Genomic DNA, 21,763 nt, shown 5'->3' on the forward strand with positions numbered 1-21,763 from the left:
GGATTTAAGACTCATTCAGGCACTGAGAAATTGAAAAGTTGGGTGATGCTAATTTACTTTACTTTCAATGTTTCCATATGAGTGAAAGCTTCCATAATAATAATAAAATATTTTATGGCAACTTATTTTACTATGCATGACTTCTCAGATCCTTTATGAACTCACCACCTCTGCAACTTCAGCCCCTGCCATTTTCTGTACCAGCTTCCTCTGCTCCGGCCCCACTAGTCTTCTTGCACTACCCTGGGCCTGGTGCCAAACAAGTGTCTGCCACAGGGCTTCTGTACTTGCTGTTCCCTCTCCCAGAATGCTCTCCTCCCAGACATTTGTTTGCCTTGTTAGCTTTCTCCCCCCAATGTCATCTTAACAGAGAACTCTTCCCTCACCCTTCTACTTGAGGAAAAGAGGCTCCGTCACTACTCATCTATGGAGTCAGTAACTAATATTAAATTATATACTGGCTTGTCTGTCTATCCACTATAGGCTCAGAGCTGTAGGAAGGCCAAGACACGTTCTGTTCCCTATTGGATTCTACCTCAAAGTACTCAGCCCCAGAGAACTGGATCCCCACTCAATTAGATCCTAGTTCAAAGAACACACATAATGAAAGAATATGGAGGGGGGGGAGAGAAAGAATATAGGCACTACTACCAAGAGTTCTTCATAAAAAGAATTCATAAGCTCTTCATTAGCCTGATTATAATGTGATATTTATCAGTCTTGAGAACTAAACATTAGTGATCCAACTTGCTGAAGATAGGAAAGAAAATGGAAAGATATGTGCTTCTTAAAGAATTCTTAGACATCTTTTTCCTGTGCAAATAACAAGAAAATTCGTGGGGGGGGGGGTTATCCTCCTGACTCAGCCTCTTGAATAGCTAGGATTACAGGCATATCTCACCATATTCCACTTTTTTTTCCCCTCATGGATTTCTTTGCTCTGACTGTCTTTGAACCATGACTCTCAGATCTCAGCCTCTTAATTATGGCCCAGCTGGTTTTCAGACAAGGTCTTGTTGATTTTCTGCCTAAACAAGCTTCAAATTGTGATTCTCTCCTCTCTGCCTCCCAAGAAAGTTAAATATTAATACATTCCGGACACAAAAGCTATCTGAGCCCCATTTCTCTGCTTCTGCTTTTATCCCTTGCAGGTCACTCTCGAGTTGAAGAAACCTCTTTTTTGTTGCCTTCAGATTAATTTTTACCTAGCCATCTCATTCAATGTTTACCGCCTATTCCTATGTATTGGGCACTGTGCAAGATATTAGGGCTCTGGAGGGCAGGGGACCTGGACAGACTGGGGAGAGCTAATCTCGGCCAGGAAGAATCTAAAATACTTACCATTATTTTTGTAAACAAAAGTAAGTAACTGGAGGATTTTATAACATCTATACTGTAATTTTAAATGCTGGTGATATCATTTACTATTGTACACCTCATACACATGAAATATGCTAACATACTGTACTTCTTGGGATATAGTTTAAAATTTTCATAGTAATGAATTAGGAAAACCATCAACAATAAACGAGATATTTCCTCAAAAGATAATGACGAAGACTGCATCAGTACCTAATGTCTTCAAACACTGCAGCCATTTCCATGGCAACACTAGCATAAACAGATGCTTTCTTTCATCCAAAGAATGACTCTGCTTTGCTTTCTGACAAAGGCTTCATAATCATTTGAATGCCAAAGATTCAAATTTCAGAGGCGAAGAAAAATGTCAGGCTCCAGAAATTTAAAGTGTTATTTGGTGGTAACACTGAGTATATTTTCATAATGCATGATATATAAACTAGAATTAGTAGATTAATGACATATCTGATGAATAAAAATAAGTCTGTGTAAGGAGAGATAAGGAAAGCCAAAGTAAATTTCCTGCACCTGCTATCTGGCCATTTGGCATGCTTAACATCCCATCCCCAGGAATCCAGATCAAGAGATGACAGGGAAAAATGTAAACTGCATTATCATCTTCAACATGCTAATATACTTGTGTGCTGAAAATTCACACGAAAGGAGACTGCCTTATTAACAGTGGCATGCTGCAATTTACATATCTCACCCTCCAGATGTGCACAGGATAAGTGAGAATGCGGGAAGGCTCAGATCAACAGGGAATAAAGAGGGAAAACACATACATACACACTTTGGCTATCAATTTGGCCAATTGATGAAGCAATGACATTCAGAGAAATAACTGACTTCTTCCTAAAATAAATCTGGCTTGAGTTTCTCCCTGGTTGTATTCTGGAGCTTTTGGCTAGGGCAGACACAGAAGATAATAAAGGTCCATCAGTCTGAGCCAGGCAGCTGAAGAGGAAATCAACGGTGTTTAGGAAAATGAGTTCTATAATCTATACCACATTTTAAAGTCCAAGTCCAACACAAAGTGGGTTTTTGTTTGTTTGTCTCACTCTGTAGCTCAGCTTGGCCTGGAACTCATGATCCTACTGCCTTGACCTCTTGAGTATTGGGAATCACAGTTATGTTCTACCATACCTACACAACCCAATTGGATAATATATTTCTTGAAGGTAACTATTAATCCACTGTCTCCTCATATACACGTGTTCGCCTGTCATAATTTTCAAATATTAAAAGAAACAGTATATAATAATATTTAACTTAGTTAACTTTTTAAATTAGAGGTTTACCAAGAGACATGCATCGCTGAATAAATGGAATGGAAAGTGGGAGTTGGAATAAGACAAGCAACCACAAAATATAGCCCAGTATATTAATCCTTAATGGCAATATTAGCATTTCATATCTATAAAGAAAATACCAATCTGACTAAAATACATTTCAACTACTATTTGCTGGGTTGCTAGATAAACAGTCTAAGTGATAATAAAATCTCTCTCGTTTTCTTTTAGCTTTTGGTTATGGATATTTTAGAATACACACAAAGAAAACAGAATAATACAACAAGCCCAATGTACCCATCACTCAATTCAACATTATTAACCTTTGGGTATTCTGGTTTCATCTACCTCCACCCACTTCTCACTCAGTTATTATACGGTTCTTAAGGTAAAATTTGCATATATATTGGAAAGCACAGATATTAAATGTATAACTTTGACAAATGAAGTCACCATGTAATTTACATGTCTATTACAATATTGAATGTTCCCCCCTCTTCAGAAAGCCCATGTGTCCCTTTCTCAATGAAAGGACCTGTGGGGAGAATATCATGTAACCAAAGAAGTAGTGAAGGAAAGCCAATGCCTCAACTCCAACACAATCTGGATTTCATGTCCTACAGAGGCTTAATCAGCATCCCACAGAAATGAACTGACACCCAAATTCAATCTAGGCACGTTCTCCTTACAGATCACATTTGAGAGAGAGCATCTAGGGAAAAGGAAAAAGAATTCAACTACCTCTCTCTCTGTCTCTCTCTGTTTCTCTCTGTCTCTCTGACTCTCTCTCTCTCTCTCTCTCTCTCTCTCTCTCTCTCTCTCACACACACACACACACACACACACACACACACACACACACATCTGGAGTTATTTATCTTTTAATTTACTTCAACAATACCCCAAACAAAATTGCAGATCCATAAACAGAAGCCAAGAAATAAATAGGAACACTATGCGGTAGTGAAATAATAATGGCAGAATGATTATAATGGAAATTTTAACCACTCATTACCATGAACACGTGCTTGGTAGACCAAATAAATTTCCTCTACTCTGCTTTCCAGAAAAGTAGTAAGAAGAGCATGAGCAGCAACACTGGTAATGACATTAACAGCTGCTACTAAGTAGTGGTGGAGGAGAAGCAGGGGCTCAACCAGGTTCTATCTACCTCTCCTTGCTCCATTGATTCCAACTACAAAGGTGCTATATATAAGTGCACGCACTACCAACATTAGATACATGACCTTTTGTATGCATACTTAAGTCTGTTTTCTATCTTGATCCGTCAGTTGTGCTGGTAAAACCCCTTCCCTCCTCCCCAGGGGTCCCCACTTTGGCTCACAGGGAAGAAAACCTCCCCAACAATTCTATCCTTATGGAGAAAGACCCAGAGGAAGTCAGCACCCCCAGCCCAGTCCCGCCTACCTGCTCCTTGTCGCCTAGAACCTAGGGTTTCTGTGACCCAAGTCGGTCTGAGAATGGGTTCCATGGCCTGTAGCTAGGGGTTGTGTAAGGAAAAATAATCTCCTCTTTTTGAATGAAGGTCCTGTATTGCAGACAGAGGTAAGCACACCACACAGATCTCTGCTTTTGGCTGGAGCTTTCCTGCTTGTGTTTAGGTAGGACTGTAAGGGATACCTTCCTTTGCTAAAAACAAGTTACCTATTTATTAGCTATTGGAAAGTGGAGGACCCCATCTGTACCAAAGGTCTTGGTTACATTCTTTGCTATGAATGAGGCTGATACTGTGAACTATATTTGCGTATTGAGTACCTTTCCTAAACAGGTTAGATTCTGGGGAGAAAAATACAACCAACTAGGGTCCAAAACTTCCAAGCAATTTTCTATATCCTTTGTTTTGGCTCATCATATCCAGGCTACATCTTTTCTTTTGCGGTATCCCTAGAGCCATGTGCTTCTGTATTAAGATGCTGGGTTACAAAATGAGGTGGGCATGTGTAGAAGTATTTGCCTTCCTTATATCTCAGCTACTGAGAACTCATACAGGCCCTTGGCTCTGTTTGACAAGCTCTTTGGCCATTCCCTATGGAACACCATTCCCTCCTCTCACTACCCTCATGATTCCTCTCAACATCCTCACCACCATCACCAAAATCACCCATGTTACCATCACCAACACCAACTCTACTGCAATAGCTTAGGTGTGGGTTGTCCCCCAGGGTTCATACGAGGGAGTATAGTCTTCAGTGTGGTAATGTAGTAGATCATTAAGAGAAAGAGCCTGAGTTCTGGCTTCTTGACTCAATATTCTCTCTAGTTTTCATATATGGTCCTTATGATGCTGAAGCTATGCTGCTTGGAGTGTTAGCCTCCCAAAGGTGAGGTAAATAGATCTTTTTACCCTTTATAATTACCATCCTCAGGTATTCCATTACCATAACAATAAACTGACAAATACAAGTATCCTCAATGACAAAAATACCACTATGCTACCAATATTAACACTCACCAGCACCAAGCTCATCTACACCATCAATACCTACTAATAATACTTCTGCCAATACCATCATTAACACCAGCATGGATACACCCACCACCTCCTCCACAAATATTTAAAACTAAATTGAAAGCTACTAGTGACACACATTCAACTTCTTGACAGTGCTGCTTATTACCTTGTTCTCCTCTGGCGTGAAGAGGATTCGGAATATGGATGGTACTCCGGGAGCTACTTTGTGGCCAATATCCTTGGGGCTGATAACTTTAAAGTAAGGTGAACTTTCCTCAACAATTTTCACCATCCTTGGAATCTACAAGAAAAGCACATAATGATGAGCAAGGTCTATCTGAAAAAGAAGAAGAAAGAGCATTAGCCTCAGAGTTAAGTGTAGTCCACGATCAGCTACATACTGGACAAGTGAACTTAGTCATGTCTGACCTCCAGTCTCCTAACTGTAAAGAGAACTTTCAGTGCCTACCTTCAGCCTTCAAGAAATTTCAACTTTATTTTTATTAATTTCCTTACTATTTTTGCTCATTTTTGTTATTGCAAGTCTGTATTCATTTTATTATTTAAATGTGATTATCTTCAAAAAACAAACTGGCTAATCAGCTAAAGCCTTACCCACAGACCAGAATTAAACTGGATTATTTCCCAGTGTTTGACGCTTACTGTGCTCTTTCTGTGGACCATCCACAGGACATGATATAATACCATCCCACCCTCCCAGTTGCCTTTTGGCTTCCTCAAGACCTCCATTCTCCAAAGGAAGAAAGTGCGCCAGCTCCAACAAGCAGTGGTTCTGGGAGGCAAGGCCTGGTCTGACTCCGCCCTGCTACATGTCCCAAGTGAACACCTCCAGGAAGCAGGAAATCAAGCCAGTCTCAGGTAGGCTTCAAACAGTTTCATTCTTTTAAAAGTCTTGTCTTCTGCTCCCTATATGCTCAACAAGTGTATATATCTCTATCTCAGGTAGTCTAATCAATTAAAAAAAACTGTCATGCTGGGCATGATGCTATAAACCTGTAATTCTAGCTATGAGAAGTAAATGTGAGGGGGAAAGAGACTAACCCAAGGAAAATTGGGAGACTTTATCTGAAAAATTTAAAACAACAACAACAAAATAATCATAAAGAGAATGGAAATTCAAGCTTATTAGGAAAGCTTTCTGGGAGTACATTTAGAGCATATTAGCCCATTAAAAACCAGATAAAGAATCAATAGCTAAACAAAAATACTATATCAGCTTAGTCCTTAGGACAGATACAATAAGCACACAGCTAAATACATTCATGATCTTATTTAGTATTCAAAAATACTCCATTGAAATGGGCGTATCATCCCCATGCCTTGCCCAAGGTCTCTATCTAGAGACCAATCAGTCTGACTCTGGAGTCTGCATGATCAAAATTGTATCCCAAGTAGAATCATGCTGTAGCTTGCAGAGGTGGAGAACCTTTTCTTTGCCAAGGGATATTTAGATATTTGTAATATCATTCAGGGGCCATAAAAATTCTTAATATAGGCAAGTGACCTATGAAAACTGACCAGAAGCACATTTGCCTGTCCCATCAGGTACCAAAGGAACCCCATTAGAGTGTTTGTGGTTTACTCTCATCTGGTATGTGTATATGAAAGACAAGGAAGTAATGTCCAAACAAGTTGTGTATTTTCCACTCCATGACAGCAGGAAGGAAATAAAATGTGAAAGAGGCACCTTTCTCTGTTCCCCAAGTCTCTCCCAGGTCTCTCCATAGCCCTAGAACATAAATGAAGGACAGGAAGATTGAGGCTTACGTCTGCCTCACAGTACAAGGTCCTAGTATAACTCACTGGAGAACAAGCCTGTCTAGTCTGAAGAATGTTGCCTGGACTCTCTTTCCATTGGGCCAGTACTCCAGCTGCATCTTACCAGGAGATGTCTTGTTATCCATGAGAACCAAGTGCCCTTACACTTAACTTGCTCTGTCCAGCCAATTATACTTATTTGTTTAAGGTCAAAGAGGAAAGAGCCAAAGGGCCATTTGGACTCTGTTTTTAATAGTTAGGTAATACCTGAACAAGACTTTTTAAAGATAATTAGGAAAAGATAAAATCATTCAAAGTAAGGAACTAAACTGGCTGGCATACATGAAAAGATCTAATGTCAATGTGATATACCTCTTGAGGGCTAGGGACATCACCTTGAGTACCTTGGATATTACCCCAAGTACTTTATCATCTCTTTGCTTACCCTTTTAGTTTCTCTTCTGTGATTTCCTCTTGCAAACTATACTGCAGTACATAGCTAAATATACCATTTTCTCCAGAGTCTGACTTTGTATTGATCTCTGAAAGGCATCACTGATTCCTTTAATGAGCTGTTGTACTCAATACGCCTCCAAGTTTTCCCATGGCTTTGGATTCCAGCATAATCTTGATTTATTTTCTATTAGCTCAATTTTAGGGGGCCGTAAGTACCCCTACCTGTATTTTAAGTTTAACATCTTTCAGTTGCCTTTCTCTTATCTGATTATTCTTCACGCATAATTATGCTTAATGTTGAATGTTTTATTATATTTTGTTATTGTCAGATGTCAAGGAAACCTCAGACATTTAATATATTTCCTTGAAATAAGCCCTAATCCATTTCGGAAGAAAAAAACATAAGCTGAGGACTAATCATCAGTAGCAATCACAAAGAGACAAGGTATAGACACTGAGAAAAAACTCCCAGAACTATAGTTGTCTGTAGATAAATTTGAAGGCTCTCTCATATAGAAGGGAGAGGATCAAAAAGGAATAGTTTCACAGGTTGAAGAAAAGAAGTTACCTAGAAGTATAATTTACAGGATACAAATGCAAGTGCCTGATATTTATAATTCATATTAGTGGATTATTCCTTGAACTTGGAAAGCAATGTCATAGTATACCAACATCAACAGTAATTGTTCCGTCTTAAAAGAAAGCTTTGCTGGACTGGTCAGACACAAGAACTTCCTGCTCTTCATCAAATCAAGCCCTTATTCACCAACAAGGTATTTTATTTGTTGAGAGTTCACTACTTGTTAGGCACTGCACTGGGATTGAACATATAATAACAGGAAACACAGCTGAATGCTGGTGGCACACCCCACAATCCTAGCTCCTTGGGGGGCTGGGCTAGAAAGCTTTCAGCTCAAGGTCAGCCCAGATAGAAAGCTTGCAAGACCATATCTCAATGAAGAGCTGGATGCCATGATGGGTACCTATTACCAACCACACAGGGAACCTAACATGGATGGATTATATTGAGGTACATGCCTGGGTGAGACTCAAGACCTTATTTAAAAACAACCAGCAAAAATCAGGGCTGAAGGCAAGTCTCAGTGCTAAGAGAAAATGCTTAGCAAGCACAAAGACACGAGTTCAACACACAAGCACACCAAAAAGGAAAAACAAAACAGATACAGCCTGCCTTTATTAGTCAAAGGCTAAGTTTTCCACTCTATTTTCCTAAATCTATCAATCAAAGAACATATCTAAGGTCTTAACCCTTCTCATATAACCTGGGAAGCTTCATCTACTCTGGAGAACATACTTACTTTGTCATTGTTCCTCAAAACCAGTGGAACTTCATAGACTTCACAGGGAGCATAGTTCTGAAATATAATTTCTGATGGAAAGGGCTGGAATAATGCCTGATCCAAGTCAATTCCTGAAAACTGCAGTTGAAAGAGAAAATTATTCATTTAGTCACAAAGTGGCAACAAATAAGGAAAAATAATACTACATAGCACTCTAGATATTAAAACCAAGAATCTGAGAAACATTCAAAAGCAGTAACCACTGTAAAATTCATAAGTATGATTAGTGAGATTATTGTCATCAACTTCTTCAATACAAAAAGAAAGTCGAAATTTTGGTCCTAGAGTTTAAGAAGAAAATGGGCTAATATGACTGCTAACCTTAGGCTTCCATTTATAGTAGTGATAAATGAGGTCAATTAAATTAACATCCTTACAGAATAATTAGAGGAGCTGTATCAATAAAGAGTTTGGAGGCACTGAAGAGTTATTAACAAGGTAGTCAACAATCACTGGTCAAATTCTAAAAAAATAGAAAGGAAGAAAAAGAATGGTACAAATAGAGGCAACTGGGCTACTTTTCTCTTCAATGCATTGTGGGGAGCTGCTGAGCTCTGTAGCAAGGTTTGGGAGCCTAATGGACTCTATCTCCATTCACTCCAAAGAGGTGATAGGCCATGGGATGGACTGCGGTCTCTCAGTCCTTGAGTGTGAACACAGTGGATAATTCTAGATTTCTGGTGCTTATACAAGTCTGGCAAATAGATCCTTTCTGGAAGAAGATCTTACTTCTTACTCTTTAATGCCTTCAATTTTTGCCCAGAATATGACACAGTCTCTACCAGTTGGACCACTGGGGATTAGCTTCCTGTGAAGGGGCTCCCTTGATGCTCCAGAAAGCTTTGAATCACCTCCCATATGGAGAATGAGTCTTTGCACTCATTGCACTCACTGCTATACCACTGCCTAGGCTCCTAAAATGTACAGGTATGTTTTACATTATAATAGAGAACACTCAAACTGTTATTTTTTACACACAAAAAAGGATACATTTGTTCTTGGAAATGAGCCCCAAATAGATAACAAATGCCTACTTTGATAAATAAGTCCACTTTTTTCTTCCTAGCGGAGAGCTCAGATAAGGAACACTTAATTACTTATCCTAAGGAGATGATTTGATTGGACTTGGCAAATGTAATTCCTGGCATTACTCCTACCCTGTGAACTATGATGTTCAGAAGTAGCTTAAAAAGAAATGTGACTAGTTAGAAGTGATTTTTCAAAGTTTTTTCACTTATTAATTTTAATTGTCACCATACTCAACAGAGAGAAAAGCAAAGAGTGAGACAAACCCAGGAAAGGAGTTACTAGCCCACAAACAACAGCTTTTATTTACTTATGATGGTGCTGAGGTGTTCACATGTCACATGCTCAGCCCTACCTACCTTCTGATGTGTTGTTTCTCCCATGTCTAAGAGTTCGATGACTCGAGGCCGACACATGAAATGTGTATTTGCCAATCTCTGCTCTGTGGTGAGGGACATTTCCTTCAGGAACTCTGAGGGTGTCAGCTAGAATTCAAACCACAAGCACCAAAGCTTCATAAGTGGTTACACTGGAAAAGTGTTTCCCTAAGTACCCGCAATGAATAATTTGTGTCTGCAGCTTTCAGGATAATTCTGGAATGCTGCTAAGTTCCATTATAAAATATTTAAAATAACTAAATTATCCAAGAGAAGTCCCCGTGCACTTTTGAGGTCTTTGAACAGTAATTTTAAATGGCAGGTGGTGCTCTTCTCTTACAATTTTGAAAGAATCACACAAAGGATCTCTAGAGAAAGGAATGGTCAGGAAACTACATGGCAGATGTCCAAAGAACTTAACGTTGATGTTCACAAGAAGCATCTAAGCAAAAACTCTTAGTTTGTTGTTTTTAAGTCACATATAGGCTTTGGAGCTAAGGAGTCTGAGATATTCCTATTTCTCAACTGAAGATACAGCATGCAAACAAAGCTTTTGGGGTGTTTAATTATACATTATACTATGTTAATGGTTAAAAAAATCACTTTGTTTCTATGTATGTGTCCTGAGCTTAAACACGGGGCCCTACTTTCTTGTTCATGGCTAGTGATCTACTACTTGAACTAAACTTCCAGTTTGGCTTTTTGCTGGTTAATTGGAGATAAGTGTCTTCAAGACTTTTCTGCTTGGATTGTCTTCAAACTTCAATCCTCAGATCTCAGCCTCCTGAATAGCTAGCAATACAAGTATTGGTGCTTGGCTTTCATAGTACATGTTATAAAATGCAAGAATCTTGGAAGTATGGTTGCACTACTTAGAAATGAGTTTGAACTTGTTAGAAATCACAAGAGATTATTTAAAGTATGTATAGAAAGAGCTTTAAGATCCAGAAATCAGTCACATTCTATACCCAAATAACACAAAATGTTGTAAGAAAAAAGCATATAGCCCATCATTTATAAAAAGAAAAAAACAGCTCATCAAAGGATTAGTTGGCCAGAACCCATTGCTATCATTTGTAGTAGTTCTAGAAGGGCCACCCTGCCCCAGGCCTACTTTATATGCCAGGAGTCTATGACTGTTGACAGCAACATGGTGCTTAAGTGTATGCTGAGACTTATAAAAACATTCAGGGGTCTGTAATTGAGCTGATTTATTTTTGCCTTTGGTTAAAGCCACAGCTCTTCAAGAATCCTCATTTTCCTACAAAGTTGACTTCTGTGATTGAATCTATTCAAATGAAGACACATTTCTAATAGAGCTTTCAATATGATTTATAAAATTCTTATTTATTAGAACACAGATTAGAGCAATGGAGTGTTAAGAGGCATCAGCAATATTGTGATTTAAATTAAAATAATGAAGCATCCAAAGCAAAAAGTTAAGGATTTCTATAAGAGTTACCAATAGCCACCACAATAAAAAATGATCGATTTTATTTTTCTAGTGGGAATGTACTTGAGATTCATTTTAAAATCTAGCAAATACTATTAACAGCATGAGCTTCTATGAATATTCTCTATACTATATGGTTCTGAATTTGGTCCTTAACCAGCCATTATGAACCATTAGGTTATAAATATTTTAATTAAAAAAACAAAGAATATGTATTTTTCTTAGATATCATTTAGTTATTTTGATGCTGTGCTCTACAAATATATAAACAAAAAATAACTATTGCCAGGCTGGGATGTAGCTTAGTGGCAAAGTGCTTGCCTAGCAAGTGCAATGTCCTGGGTTTGATCCCCAGTACCAAAAAGGAAAAGACAAAAAAAAAATACAGTTACAAATAACTGTTGCCAACATACAGGTAATATATGATTAGGTTAAATCTTATACAATTCTGCGGTTTAGTTGTGAACTACACAAGTTCTACTCAATTATTTAGAAAATAATTGTGTAACTTGAGTGTGACTCCCAAAATTCATGTGTTAGAATCTTATCATGAGGGCTGGGAATATGGCCTAGTGGCAAGAGTGCTTGCCTCCTACACATGAAGCTCTCCCAGCACCACATATATGGAAAACGGCCAGAAGGGGTGCTGTGGCTCAGGTGGCAGAGTGCTAGCCTTGAGCAAAAGGAAGCCAGGGACAGTGCTCAGGCCCTGAGTCCAAGGCCCAGGACTGGCCAAAAAAAAAAAAAAGAATCTTATCATGAGGTGTCCTTACAAATGAACACCTCCCTTGGGAGTTTGGACACCTTTACTTCTCTTCTTGGTCTTCTATTGTTCTGCCACACGAGTATGTGGCATAAAGCCCTTACTGAATGTACCTACCCACTCTTAGATTTTCCCGGCCCCAGAACTATGATCCAAAGTTAACCCTGTTTATAATCATTTAGTTTCTGGTATTCTGTCATAGTTAAGACTCAAACCTTGAAACGCCCTTATTCTCTCCAGCCTACTAATAACTAAATTGACACCAATCTGTCAGGAATACTCTGTCCTATATTCTGAAATTTGTAAGTATCAACAATGGTCATTGTCCTGAAGAGAAAGACAGCATCCTAGTATTTTGCATAGAAATTCCATGATTACTAACCATGTGGTTCACTTCATCTTCTGTAACTAGTTTTGGACTCATGGGTGGTAAGACTTTGCTGTGGAATCCTTGGAGCATCTTGACTAAACCTGTCTGAACAGCCCCCATGGACTCCTCAAGTCTTTTACTTGTCATTTTTAGTTATTTTCTTCACCCACCTAAGAGTGAAAAAAAAGAAAAATTTAAAAATTTAGAGCAAATACTATCAATTCCTAGATACGAGTCATGATTTTTCAATGCTCTCAAATATGAGAAGGTTTAGAAAATACTCATGTTCAAAAATATATCCAATGCTTGGAATATATACCTTAACTAAAAGTTTTTATTCCATGGAGTTACATTAATCCTCATTTCCCTAAATCTAGAATCTATTTTAAGCCAACTAAAAGGATCTAGATTCTGCTTAAGAAAACACAGAAATACAGGCTGCTCCAGGGGAAGAACAGATGGCAAGAAAATAAGAAAATGGGTAGAAACTGTACATATTTCCCTATAGACAGCCTTCCTTCTACAAAAGAACAAAAGGGTGAGTAGAGACAGCCAAAAATTTAACCAGTCTTACCTTATTTCAAAAATTCAACTCAGCTCAAGAAATGCATGTATTCAAATTACCCAGTAGAAAGTAATGTAACTTAGGCAATGTCTAGGAGAAAATATAAACCCAATAATATTCAACCATTGAAGAAGGGACCTCATTCACTAGGAATAAATTGCTTGTTTTAATCACCTATGAGGTGCCTGCCTATCAGACACCTGATCTTTTTTTTTTCAAGTTTTTATTATCAAACTGATGTACAGAGAGGTTACAGTTTCATACGTTAGGCTTTGGATACATTTCTTGTACTCTTTGTTACCTTGTCCCTCATACCCCCCTCCCTCTCCCCTTTCCCTTTCCCCCCATGAGGTGTTCAGTTCACTTTCACCAAACAGTTTTGCAAGTAAGACACCTGATCTTCTAAAGACAATCATTAAAGTATAAATTTTGCTTGAAAAGTGAAGAACAAAAATAAATAGAAATGTGCTTACCTTACATATGAAACTATAACCTCTCTGTACTTCACTTTGACAATAAAGAAGAAAAAGAAGAAAAATATAAGCTGATCTAACATTTTGCCTTTTTTTTTTCTTCACCAGTCCTGGGGCCTGAACTCAGAACCTGGGCACTAGCCCTGAACTTCTTTTTTGCTCAAGACTAGCACTCTACCACTTGAGCCACAATGCCACTGGCTTTTTCTATTTATGTGGTACTGAGGAATTGAGTCCAGCACTTCATGCATGCTAGGCAAACACTCTGCCACTAAGCCACATTCCCAAGGAACATTTTGCCATTTTTATCGTCCCAATGAGTTAAGCAAATATGGCCCAATAAACAAACCAGGTGATTTGCTACTTTGCTTATCTGCATGTTCTCATGACAATCTACCCTTCCCCCAGAATAAACACAAGAGTGTAGACCTTCAAAGCTTGGCAGAAACTCAGAAAAGGCAGCATGAGATAAGATAAGGAAGAGGTAATTTCTGAGAAAGTTTTAAAAGTGATTCCTTAAATAAATCATTATCAGAAAGAACCATGGGAGAAAATAATCAACTCTTAAGAACAAAAAATAAATGGAAATGTACTTTATTGTGTATCTGGTTGATATTAACAACCACAGAGAAAAAAATACTTATCCCAACAGACCAGAAGACAAAGACCTGAAGACAATTTGGACTGCGTATCCTCAGTGAATTTCCTTAAAAGCAAAGAGCAGTAGGCAAATCTATTATTGAATGGTTTTACTATTGGTCATAATATTAGTAATCATAGTTTAAACAAATAACTAATTACATCACACTGTTCAGAGCCAAGTATTTCAGCATCTAAGAAAATATAAAATCAAGAAAATTCATATATTGAAAAGCCCTGTAATCTTTTGTTTCTTTTTTATGAATATTAAATTCAGAGCCTTTTATATGCTAAGCACATGCTCAACCACTGAACTATACCCCATGTCCTGGTCTAATATTCTTAAAGTTAAATTAAACATAATAAATGCAAGCTCATGATGGCTTCCTGTTTTTAAATAATCTGCCAACTAAAAAAGCCCCAAAGCAATAAAAGTGCAGAACCAATGAGTATACAGGCCCTTTGACTGTGATCTCAAAATTCCTACCACTAAAAGAAACCTAAGAGAAATAGGCTTAAGGTCAAGGACACAAAATGTGTTCTATCACATCATCCAACAAGGAAGGTTATCAGGATTGTGCCAAGGATCCACGGCAGTTAGAAAGAGAGTCCATTCACCAAAGATGGGACAATGTGAGCACTGGGGAAAAAATCAGCAGTGGACTGGTCGTTTCTGGTTCTGTTTTTTTTTTTTTTAACAAGCTGAGCTCAAATGATACTTTAAAAAACATCACTGTGCATATTGTATATGTGTTTATCTGAACTAGGGAAGGGAAAGGAAAATGAGGGAAGGTGTAACAAAGAAGACAAGAAATGTACTCACTACCTTATTATGTAACTGTACCCCCTCTGTACATCACCTTGTCAATAAAATTTAATTGAAAAAAAAATCACTGTTCAAACAAGGCATTGTGGCTCATGCCCGTAATCCTAGCTACTTGGGAAGCTGATATTGAGAGGATCACAGTTTAAGAACAGCCTGGGCAATATTCATGAGACTTTCATCTCATCCAATATAAAGCTAGTCATGGTGGTAGTGCCTATCACCTCAGCTGTAGTGGAAAGCATAAATAGGGGCACTGCAGTCCAAGCTGGTCTGGACAGAAAAGTGAGACCCTATTCAAACACTAGCTAAATCAAAAAAGGCTGGGGCATGGTTCAAATGGTAGAGCTCAAGTGGGTCTACCTATATCTTCAGTTACCTTCAAATAAAGTTGGTAAAGCACCTACCTAATTATTTGGGGGGGATGAAAGGAAAAACAAAGCCATTTATTTTGTACTTTTTCTGTACAAATTGCATTGTAGGTTAACCAAATAGTTGATGCAAGGAAAATATTTTTCACAAAAGAATTCCAGCTAATTAATGTAAAAATATGACAGAAAAATATCACCATTCTGCAGCCCCTAATGAGAGGAAAGTTCATCATGCTAAAATAATTAGGTAGTGTTGTTAAGGAATTTCATAATGGCTCAATCAGGAATGACAACACCTGAATCTCCTGAATCAATCTTAACACTAAAAGAATAAAAGTAGGCACAATATGCTGCCTGGTGCTACACAGGGCAAGATCACCTATAAAGCACTTCTAACAAAAATCCAGACCTCCTAAACTTACAAACCTGGTTGGAGGAGATAAAAGTACTAGAGGAACTTTAAGAATACAATTAGGGCAAATCTAGAATGTAGAACATGTTATAGCTAATGAAGATTAATGAGTATGGATATGAACCAAGTAGTTGATTTGCATATATAAGACCTGTTGGTGTAGAAGACAGAGAAGGGAATGGAGAGTGACAGGGCAATGTGCTTGATTATGATATATTGTATGTATGTATGGAAGTGCCACACCAAAAGTTCCTCTTATACAACTAGTGTACGCTAATAAAAACCATTAAACAAGAAAATGTTATAGGAAAATGACATAGAAGGAAGGAAGGATAGGAGGGAGGGAGGGAAGGAGCGAGGGAGGGAAGGAGGGAGGACAGACAGACAGAAGGAAGGAAGGACAATTATGAATCATAAGAGTCTTTAACCAACCAATACAAGGAATAACTTGTTTGGATTATAATCCAGAAAAAAGCAATAAATGAGAAAAGTAAGTATTGTTCATTGGATTAAATATTTTTTAACTGAGTAAGTAATATTCCCATCAAATTATATCCATTCCAAAAGATTAGTGGTTTTATCTTTATTATTGTAACAATAAACTTAAAATATTTTTAAATTATTGTTCATTTTATTTTAGAATTATGGGACAATGAGTAATATTTTTAAGGATGTCCTTATCTGTTATAGCTATTTAGGGAAGTATTTATGATGTCTCAGATTCACTTTAAAATAATTCAGTGTGTGTATGTGTGTATATGTGATTGTATGTGTGATTAAGTGTATGTGTGTGTATATAGGAAAAATAAATCAAGAATGGGAGGACATTGGGAACTGTTAAAGCTGGATTATAATATACCTTCTAATGTTTGCAAGTTTAAAATTTTTTCATAATTAAAAATACTAATATACTTTTTTTTACCATTTTTTAAATTGCAAAGGAATTTCTGCTAGATACAATACAGTACACAAATCCCCCATTATTCTTTCCATTAAATATAGCAAAAAATCTTGGATATTATATATACAATAAAACAAAAGAAGATTAGAAGATTTAGAACAAAGGCAGGCCAGCTACAGACCCAGACTCTAAACCACAGAGTCCTGAATTCTCTCTGCTTTCTTTCCCTTCAATACCTCAGACTAGGTGCTGGATAAGCCACCAATCTGAAAAGCAACAGTCTGGAAAAGAGCAGCTCTGAAAAATCCTGGAAAAAGCCCATCTCCTCTAGCCACATGCCAGACAAAAAAACACTACAGCACCACCTAGCAATAAACTCAAAATGCCATCCTAGATTTCCATCTTCCCTGGGCTGTAGCAAGATACTCAACCTTTGCCAATATGGTATCCAGAAAGGCTGAGGATCGTAGACTTCCATCTCCAGTGATGAGAATGATCACACATACAATATGGTTTCAATTGAGACAAAGTGAGGAGACTGGCATCCTCTCCATCCAATGGTAATGAGACAATTCTTCCCCATCGACTGGAGTGATGTCAAAGAAAGCCTACTTTCAGATGTTCGCTATCAGCAGGAAGTAACAAGAGCCACCACTCCATCCTGCAGTGTCAGCAGAGGCCACATGAACAGTTTAATAAGGCAGTTCTCCCACTCAACTAAGTTGTGCCAGCAAAAGTCTAGTAGGGAGCTTAAACTCTCACCTGTACTCGCTGTCTCCACTCTCAAGTATCAATAGGCACTGATCAGAAGAAACAGGACTTCCATCAGGCAGTGTAAGGCAGTGGCTCTCTTCCACTGGAACAGTGACTGCAAAGGGCTGATAGAACATATTATTCAGGTAAGGCCAAGATCTCATAATCTAATAATACCCCCAAATGCCAGGCATCAACAGAAAAATCATTTGATTCAACCTCAGTGAGTAAAGACAATCAGATGTCAATGCTGAAATGACGCAGCACTAGAAATTTCTGACAAGTATTCTAAAGAAGTTATCATAAAAATGCTTTAATGTACAATTATGAACTTGTTTGAAACCAATGACAAAATAGACAAAGAATGTCTCTGAAAAGACAGAAGTTGTAAATGAAAATTTTATAAACCATGGGATGATGACAAATATCTAACACGAATATCATCAGAGTGAATCCAGAAAGAGAAAAGGGGGGACATGGGTTTGGGGTTTTTGTTGTTTGGTTTTAACAAAATAACAACTGAAAATGTTCTAAGTATGACAAAGGACTTGAACCTACTAATTCAAGATGACAAATGGACCCCTAATTGGATGAAGAAAACCAAGTAAAAAGTAAGGACACCAACATTTATCCAGGAAACAGGACATTATTCTGTCTAGCCCACAATCCAGTTAGAAAAATGGGTGAAATATTTAAAGAGACATTTCACCTAAGAGAATACATAAGTAGCAAAGAACACATGAAAAGATAATTCAACATCACTAGCCATCAAATTAATGCCAGGAAGAGAAAACACCACATATCAGAATAACTAAAGTTAAAAAAAAATAGGAACAATATTACATGCCAGCAAGGATGCAGGAAAATTCATTCTGTTTAGTCACTCTGAAAAATAGCTGGGCAGTTTCTTAGCAAACTAAACATATACCTATCACATGACCCAGTAATCACATTCCCAAGCATTTGTTCATACAACAACCTGTGCATCGTTATTCTTATTCTTATTATTATTTTTTGGGGGGGGGCCAGTCCTGGGCCTTGGACTCAGGGCCTGAGCACTGTCCCTGGCTTCCTTTTGCTCAAGGCTAGCACTCTGCCGCTTGAGCCACAGCGCCACTTCTGGCCGTTTTCTGTATATGTGGTGCTGGGGAATCAAACCCAGGGCCTCATGTATACGAGGCAAGCTCTCTTGCCACTAGGCCATATCCCCAGCCCTATTCTTAGTAACTTTATTTGTAATAGCAAAAGAGAAACCCTATATACCATCAAAATGTCTCTCAATAAGTGTATGGTCAAACAAGCTATGCTCCATCCCTACTATGGAATATTACTCAACAATAAAACTACAAACAACCCAAAACCTATTGATATGCATGACAACTTAGATAGATCTTGAGCAAAACAACAACAACAACAACAAAAAAGCAAAAGGGACAATCTCAGAAGGTCACATAATGTGATTATACTTCTATAGCATTCTCAGTGACAAAAATTATAGATGAACAAATCAGTGGTTGTCAAGGGTTAAGAATGGTGATGGGCAGGGGGAGAAGGCTGATTATAAAGGAGTAGCATGAAGAGATGTTTATAGCAACAAAATAAGGCACATGAATAGAGGGAAAATGTCAAGCCAATCTTGAAATTTAGGAAGCTTCACCAAATGAGAGAAAATACGCTATGATACATTTCCCTTGCTTTTAAAGCTATGAGTTTATTTCTAGTAATGTCACTGAACCTGACAAAGGACTGTTCTGTATCTTCATTGTGGGGGCGGCTGCACAAACTTACATATGTGATAAGTTGATGCAGAAATATGTGTACCTTTTACCAATGACATATTATCAATATTGTACCCTAGCTAGAAGAGATGAAACCAGTGAAAGGAATAGGAGGCCTGGGTGTGAGGGACCTCTCTGTATTTTCCTTGCAACTTCCCTTCACATCTCTAATTGTTTTAAAGAAACTCCAATTCGTCAAGAAAGACTGGCAAGACTCAATGATGAGAGTGTGGTGAAGGGGGGAGCTCTCACCAAGGAACAATACAAAATCAGGAACTTCATTCTGACAATTTTCAAGTGTATTTTGAATATCCTTCGATTCACAGATATTATCTGGCAGAATTTATCCTCAATAAAAAGATGTTAGGCGACAATTTAAATGAACCATTCTGATTTTACAGAATGGCCTTGTTTTTAAAATCAAGTTCAAAGTATAGTTATTAAAATCTGATAACCAAGGTCTTTTTCATCAAATCCCATAATGTTTGGCCATTTTCCTTTTGTGCTTAATCACTAACAAAATGATGCAATTTCAGCCTGAGCACTCGGCTTGTGCTTCCGCAGCTCTGCATCTACAAGGATGAAGGTATTTTCACTAAGACTTTGCTCACATCACATCATTGCAGTAGGACTCCAACGTATTTCGGCTGCCTCTGCATGAATCCCCACCTTCCACCCCATGCCCTGTCATTTCCTTCCAGGAACAATTTCAGATCCTATCAGCTGGAAGTGATTCTCAGCATCCCTGATGTTCTAGTAACTTACTTTTTTTCTCACTTACTACACGTAAAGCTTTCTACTTGGAAGATAAGCATGTGGTTATTCTTATCTTAATAGACTTATCTTAATAGACACTACATCCTGGCTTACAGATAATGGATCCTTGTGGATTTCTAATGAGCCATCCACCAGTAAACTAGATAGTCAATATTTGGAAATGAAGGGGTCACTTACTAATAACACCTAGCTCCAACATCTAACAAAGGACTCATATGGAAGTGAGCTCTACCCCTAGGACCCAGCAGCCCCACTTTTGGGCATCTACCCAAAAGACCACAAACAAGAACACACTAAAGCCACCAGCACAACAATGTTCATCGCAGCACAATTTGTCATAGCTAAAATATGGAACAAACCCATATGCCCCTCAGTAGATGAATGGATCAGGAAAATGTGGTATATATACGCAATGGAATTTTATGCCTCTATCAGAATGACATTGCCCCATTTGTAAGGAAATGGAAAGACTTGGAAAAAATTATACTAAGTGAAGTGAGCCAGACCCAAAGAAACATGAATTCTATGGTCTCTCTCATAGGGAATAATTAGCACAGGTTTAGGTTAGTCACAGCAGAGGATCACAAGAGCCTAATAGCTATGCCCTTATGAATGCATAAGATGATGCTAAGTGAAATGAACTCCATGTTATGGAAACGAGTGTTATATCACTGTTGTAATTACTTTCAACATGCCATGTGAAACCGTAGCTTCCACTGTTGATGATCCTCTTGTATCCCCTTCCTGTGGCTGTACCTGCACTATCACTGTATCTTATCTGAGTACATTGGAAACTGTATATACTGGTATTAGAACTAGGGGAGGGAAAGGGCATATCAAAATCGAGAGACAAAGGATAAAAAGACAAATGACTCCAAAAGCAATACTTGCAAAACCATTTGGTGTAAGCCAACTGAACAACTCATGAGGGGAGAGGAAAAAGAGGAAGGGGGGAGGAGGGAATGAGGGAGGAGGTAACAAACAGTACAAGAAATGTACCCAAGGCCTAACATATGAAATTGTAACCTCTCTGTAACCTCTCTGTACATCAATTTGACAATAAATAGAAAAGAAAAAAAAAGAAAGTGAGCTCTAATGCTCCTGGAATGTCTTAGGTCATGTAATTCATAGGTCATGTAACACCTTGCTTTTAACGACCTTATTTAGGATACAATATGTTGTTTTTTTTTAATAAAAAAAAAAGTCCATAAACCAAAGAACCTTTCAACTGAAGAGATTTGAATGGCTTTTTGCACCAAGACTGATCTGTAGTATGATCCTATTTATGCTTTCTCACTTAGCCAATGACAGGTGTGTGCCTCTATACCCAGCTTTCATTGGTTGAGATGAAGTCTCGCCAACTTGGTGCCCAGGCTGGTTTTGAACTGCAGTCCTCCAAATAAGTGAGAGCCACTGTGCCTCACCAATAACAACTTAGCTGATCTTGTTGGTCCCAGAATAATGCCTCTTTACTCCTTACCACCCCCCGCCCTATTGCAGCTTCAGAGGCCTTTCTAAAGGGAGGTATGGGGCTTGTCATTTCCTGACTGAAATCCTTTAAA

The 21,763-nt window shown here is 38.1% G+C and overlaps 1 protein-coding gene across 7 annotated transcripts in view; it reads right to left on the reverse strand.

The window, feature by feature from the left end:
- The window catches only part of Hydin (HYDIN axonemal central pair apparatus protein), a 261,224-nt gene that overhangs the window by 221,208 nt on the left and 18,253 nt on the right, over window positions 1–21,763 (reverse strand). For 5 of the 7 annotated variants that reach the window (XM_048355155.1, XM_048355153.1, XM_048355154.1 and 2 more), the window contains exons 2-6: window positions 17,656–17,771; window positions 12,722–12,879; window positions 10,106–10,231; window positions 8,679–8,798; window positions 5,291–5,425 (exon numbers count right to left, since the gene is read on the reverse strand). In XM_048355155.1, coding sequence (XP_048211112.1) covers window positions 5,291–5,425; window positions 8,679–8,798; window positions 10,106–10,231; window positions 12,722–12,856 — 516 coding nt within the window. In that variant the 5' untranslated portion in view covers window positions 12,857–12,879; window positions 17,656–17,771. Of the gene's footprint in view, window positions 1–5,290; window positions 5,426–8,678; window positions 8,799–10,105; window positions 10,232–12,721; window positions 12,880–17,655; window positions 17,864–21,763 lie in introns of those variants that run through there. The other 2 variants (XM_048355150.1, XM_048355151.1) reach the window with 2 other exon arrangements.

This window comes from Perognathus longimembris, chromosome 10 (assembly GCF_023159225.1).
Source record: "Perognathus longimembris pacificus isolate PPM17 chromosome 10, ASM2315922v1, whole genome shotgun sequence".
NCBI classification, from domain to species: Eukaryota; Metazoa; Chordata; class Mammalia; order Rodentia; family Heteromyidae; genus Perognathus; species Perognathus longimembris.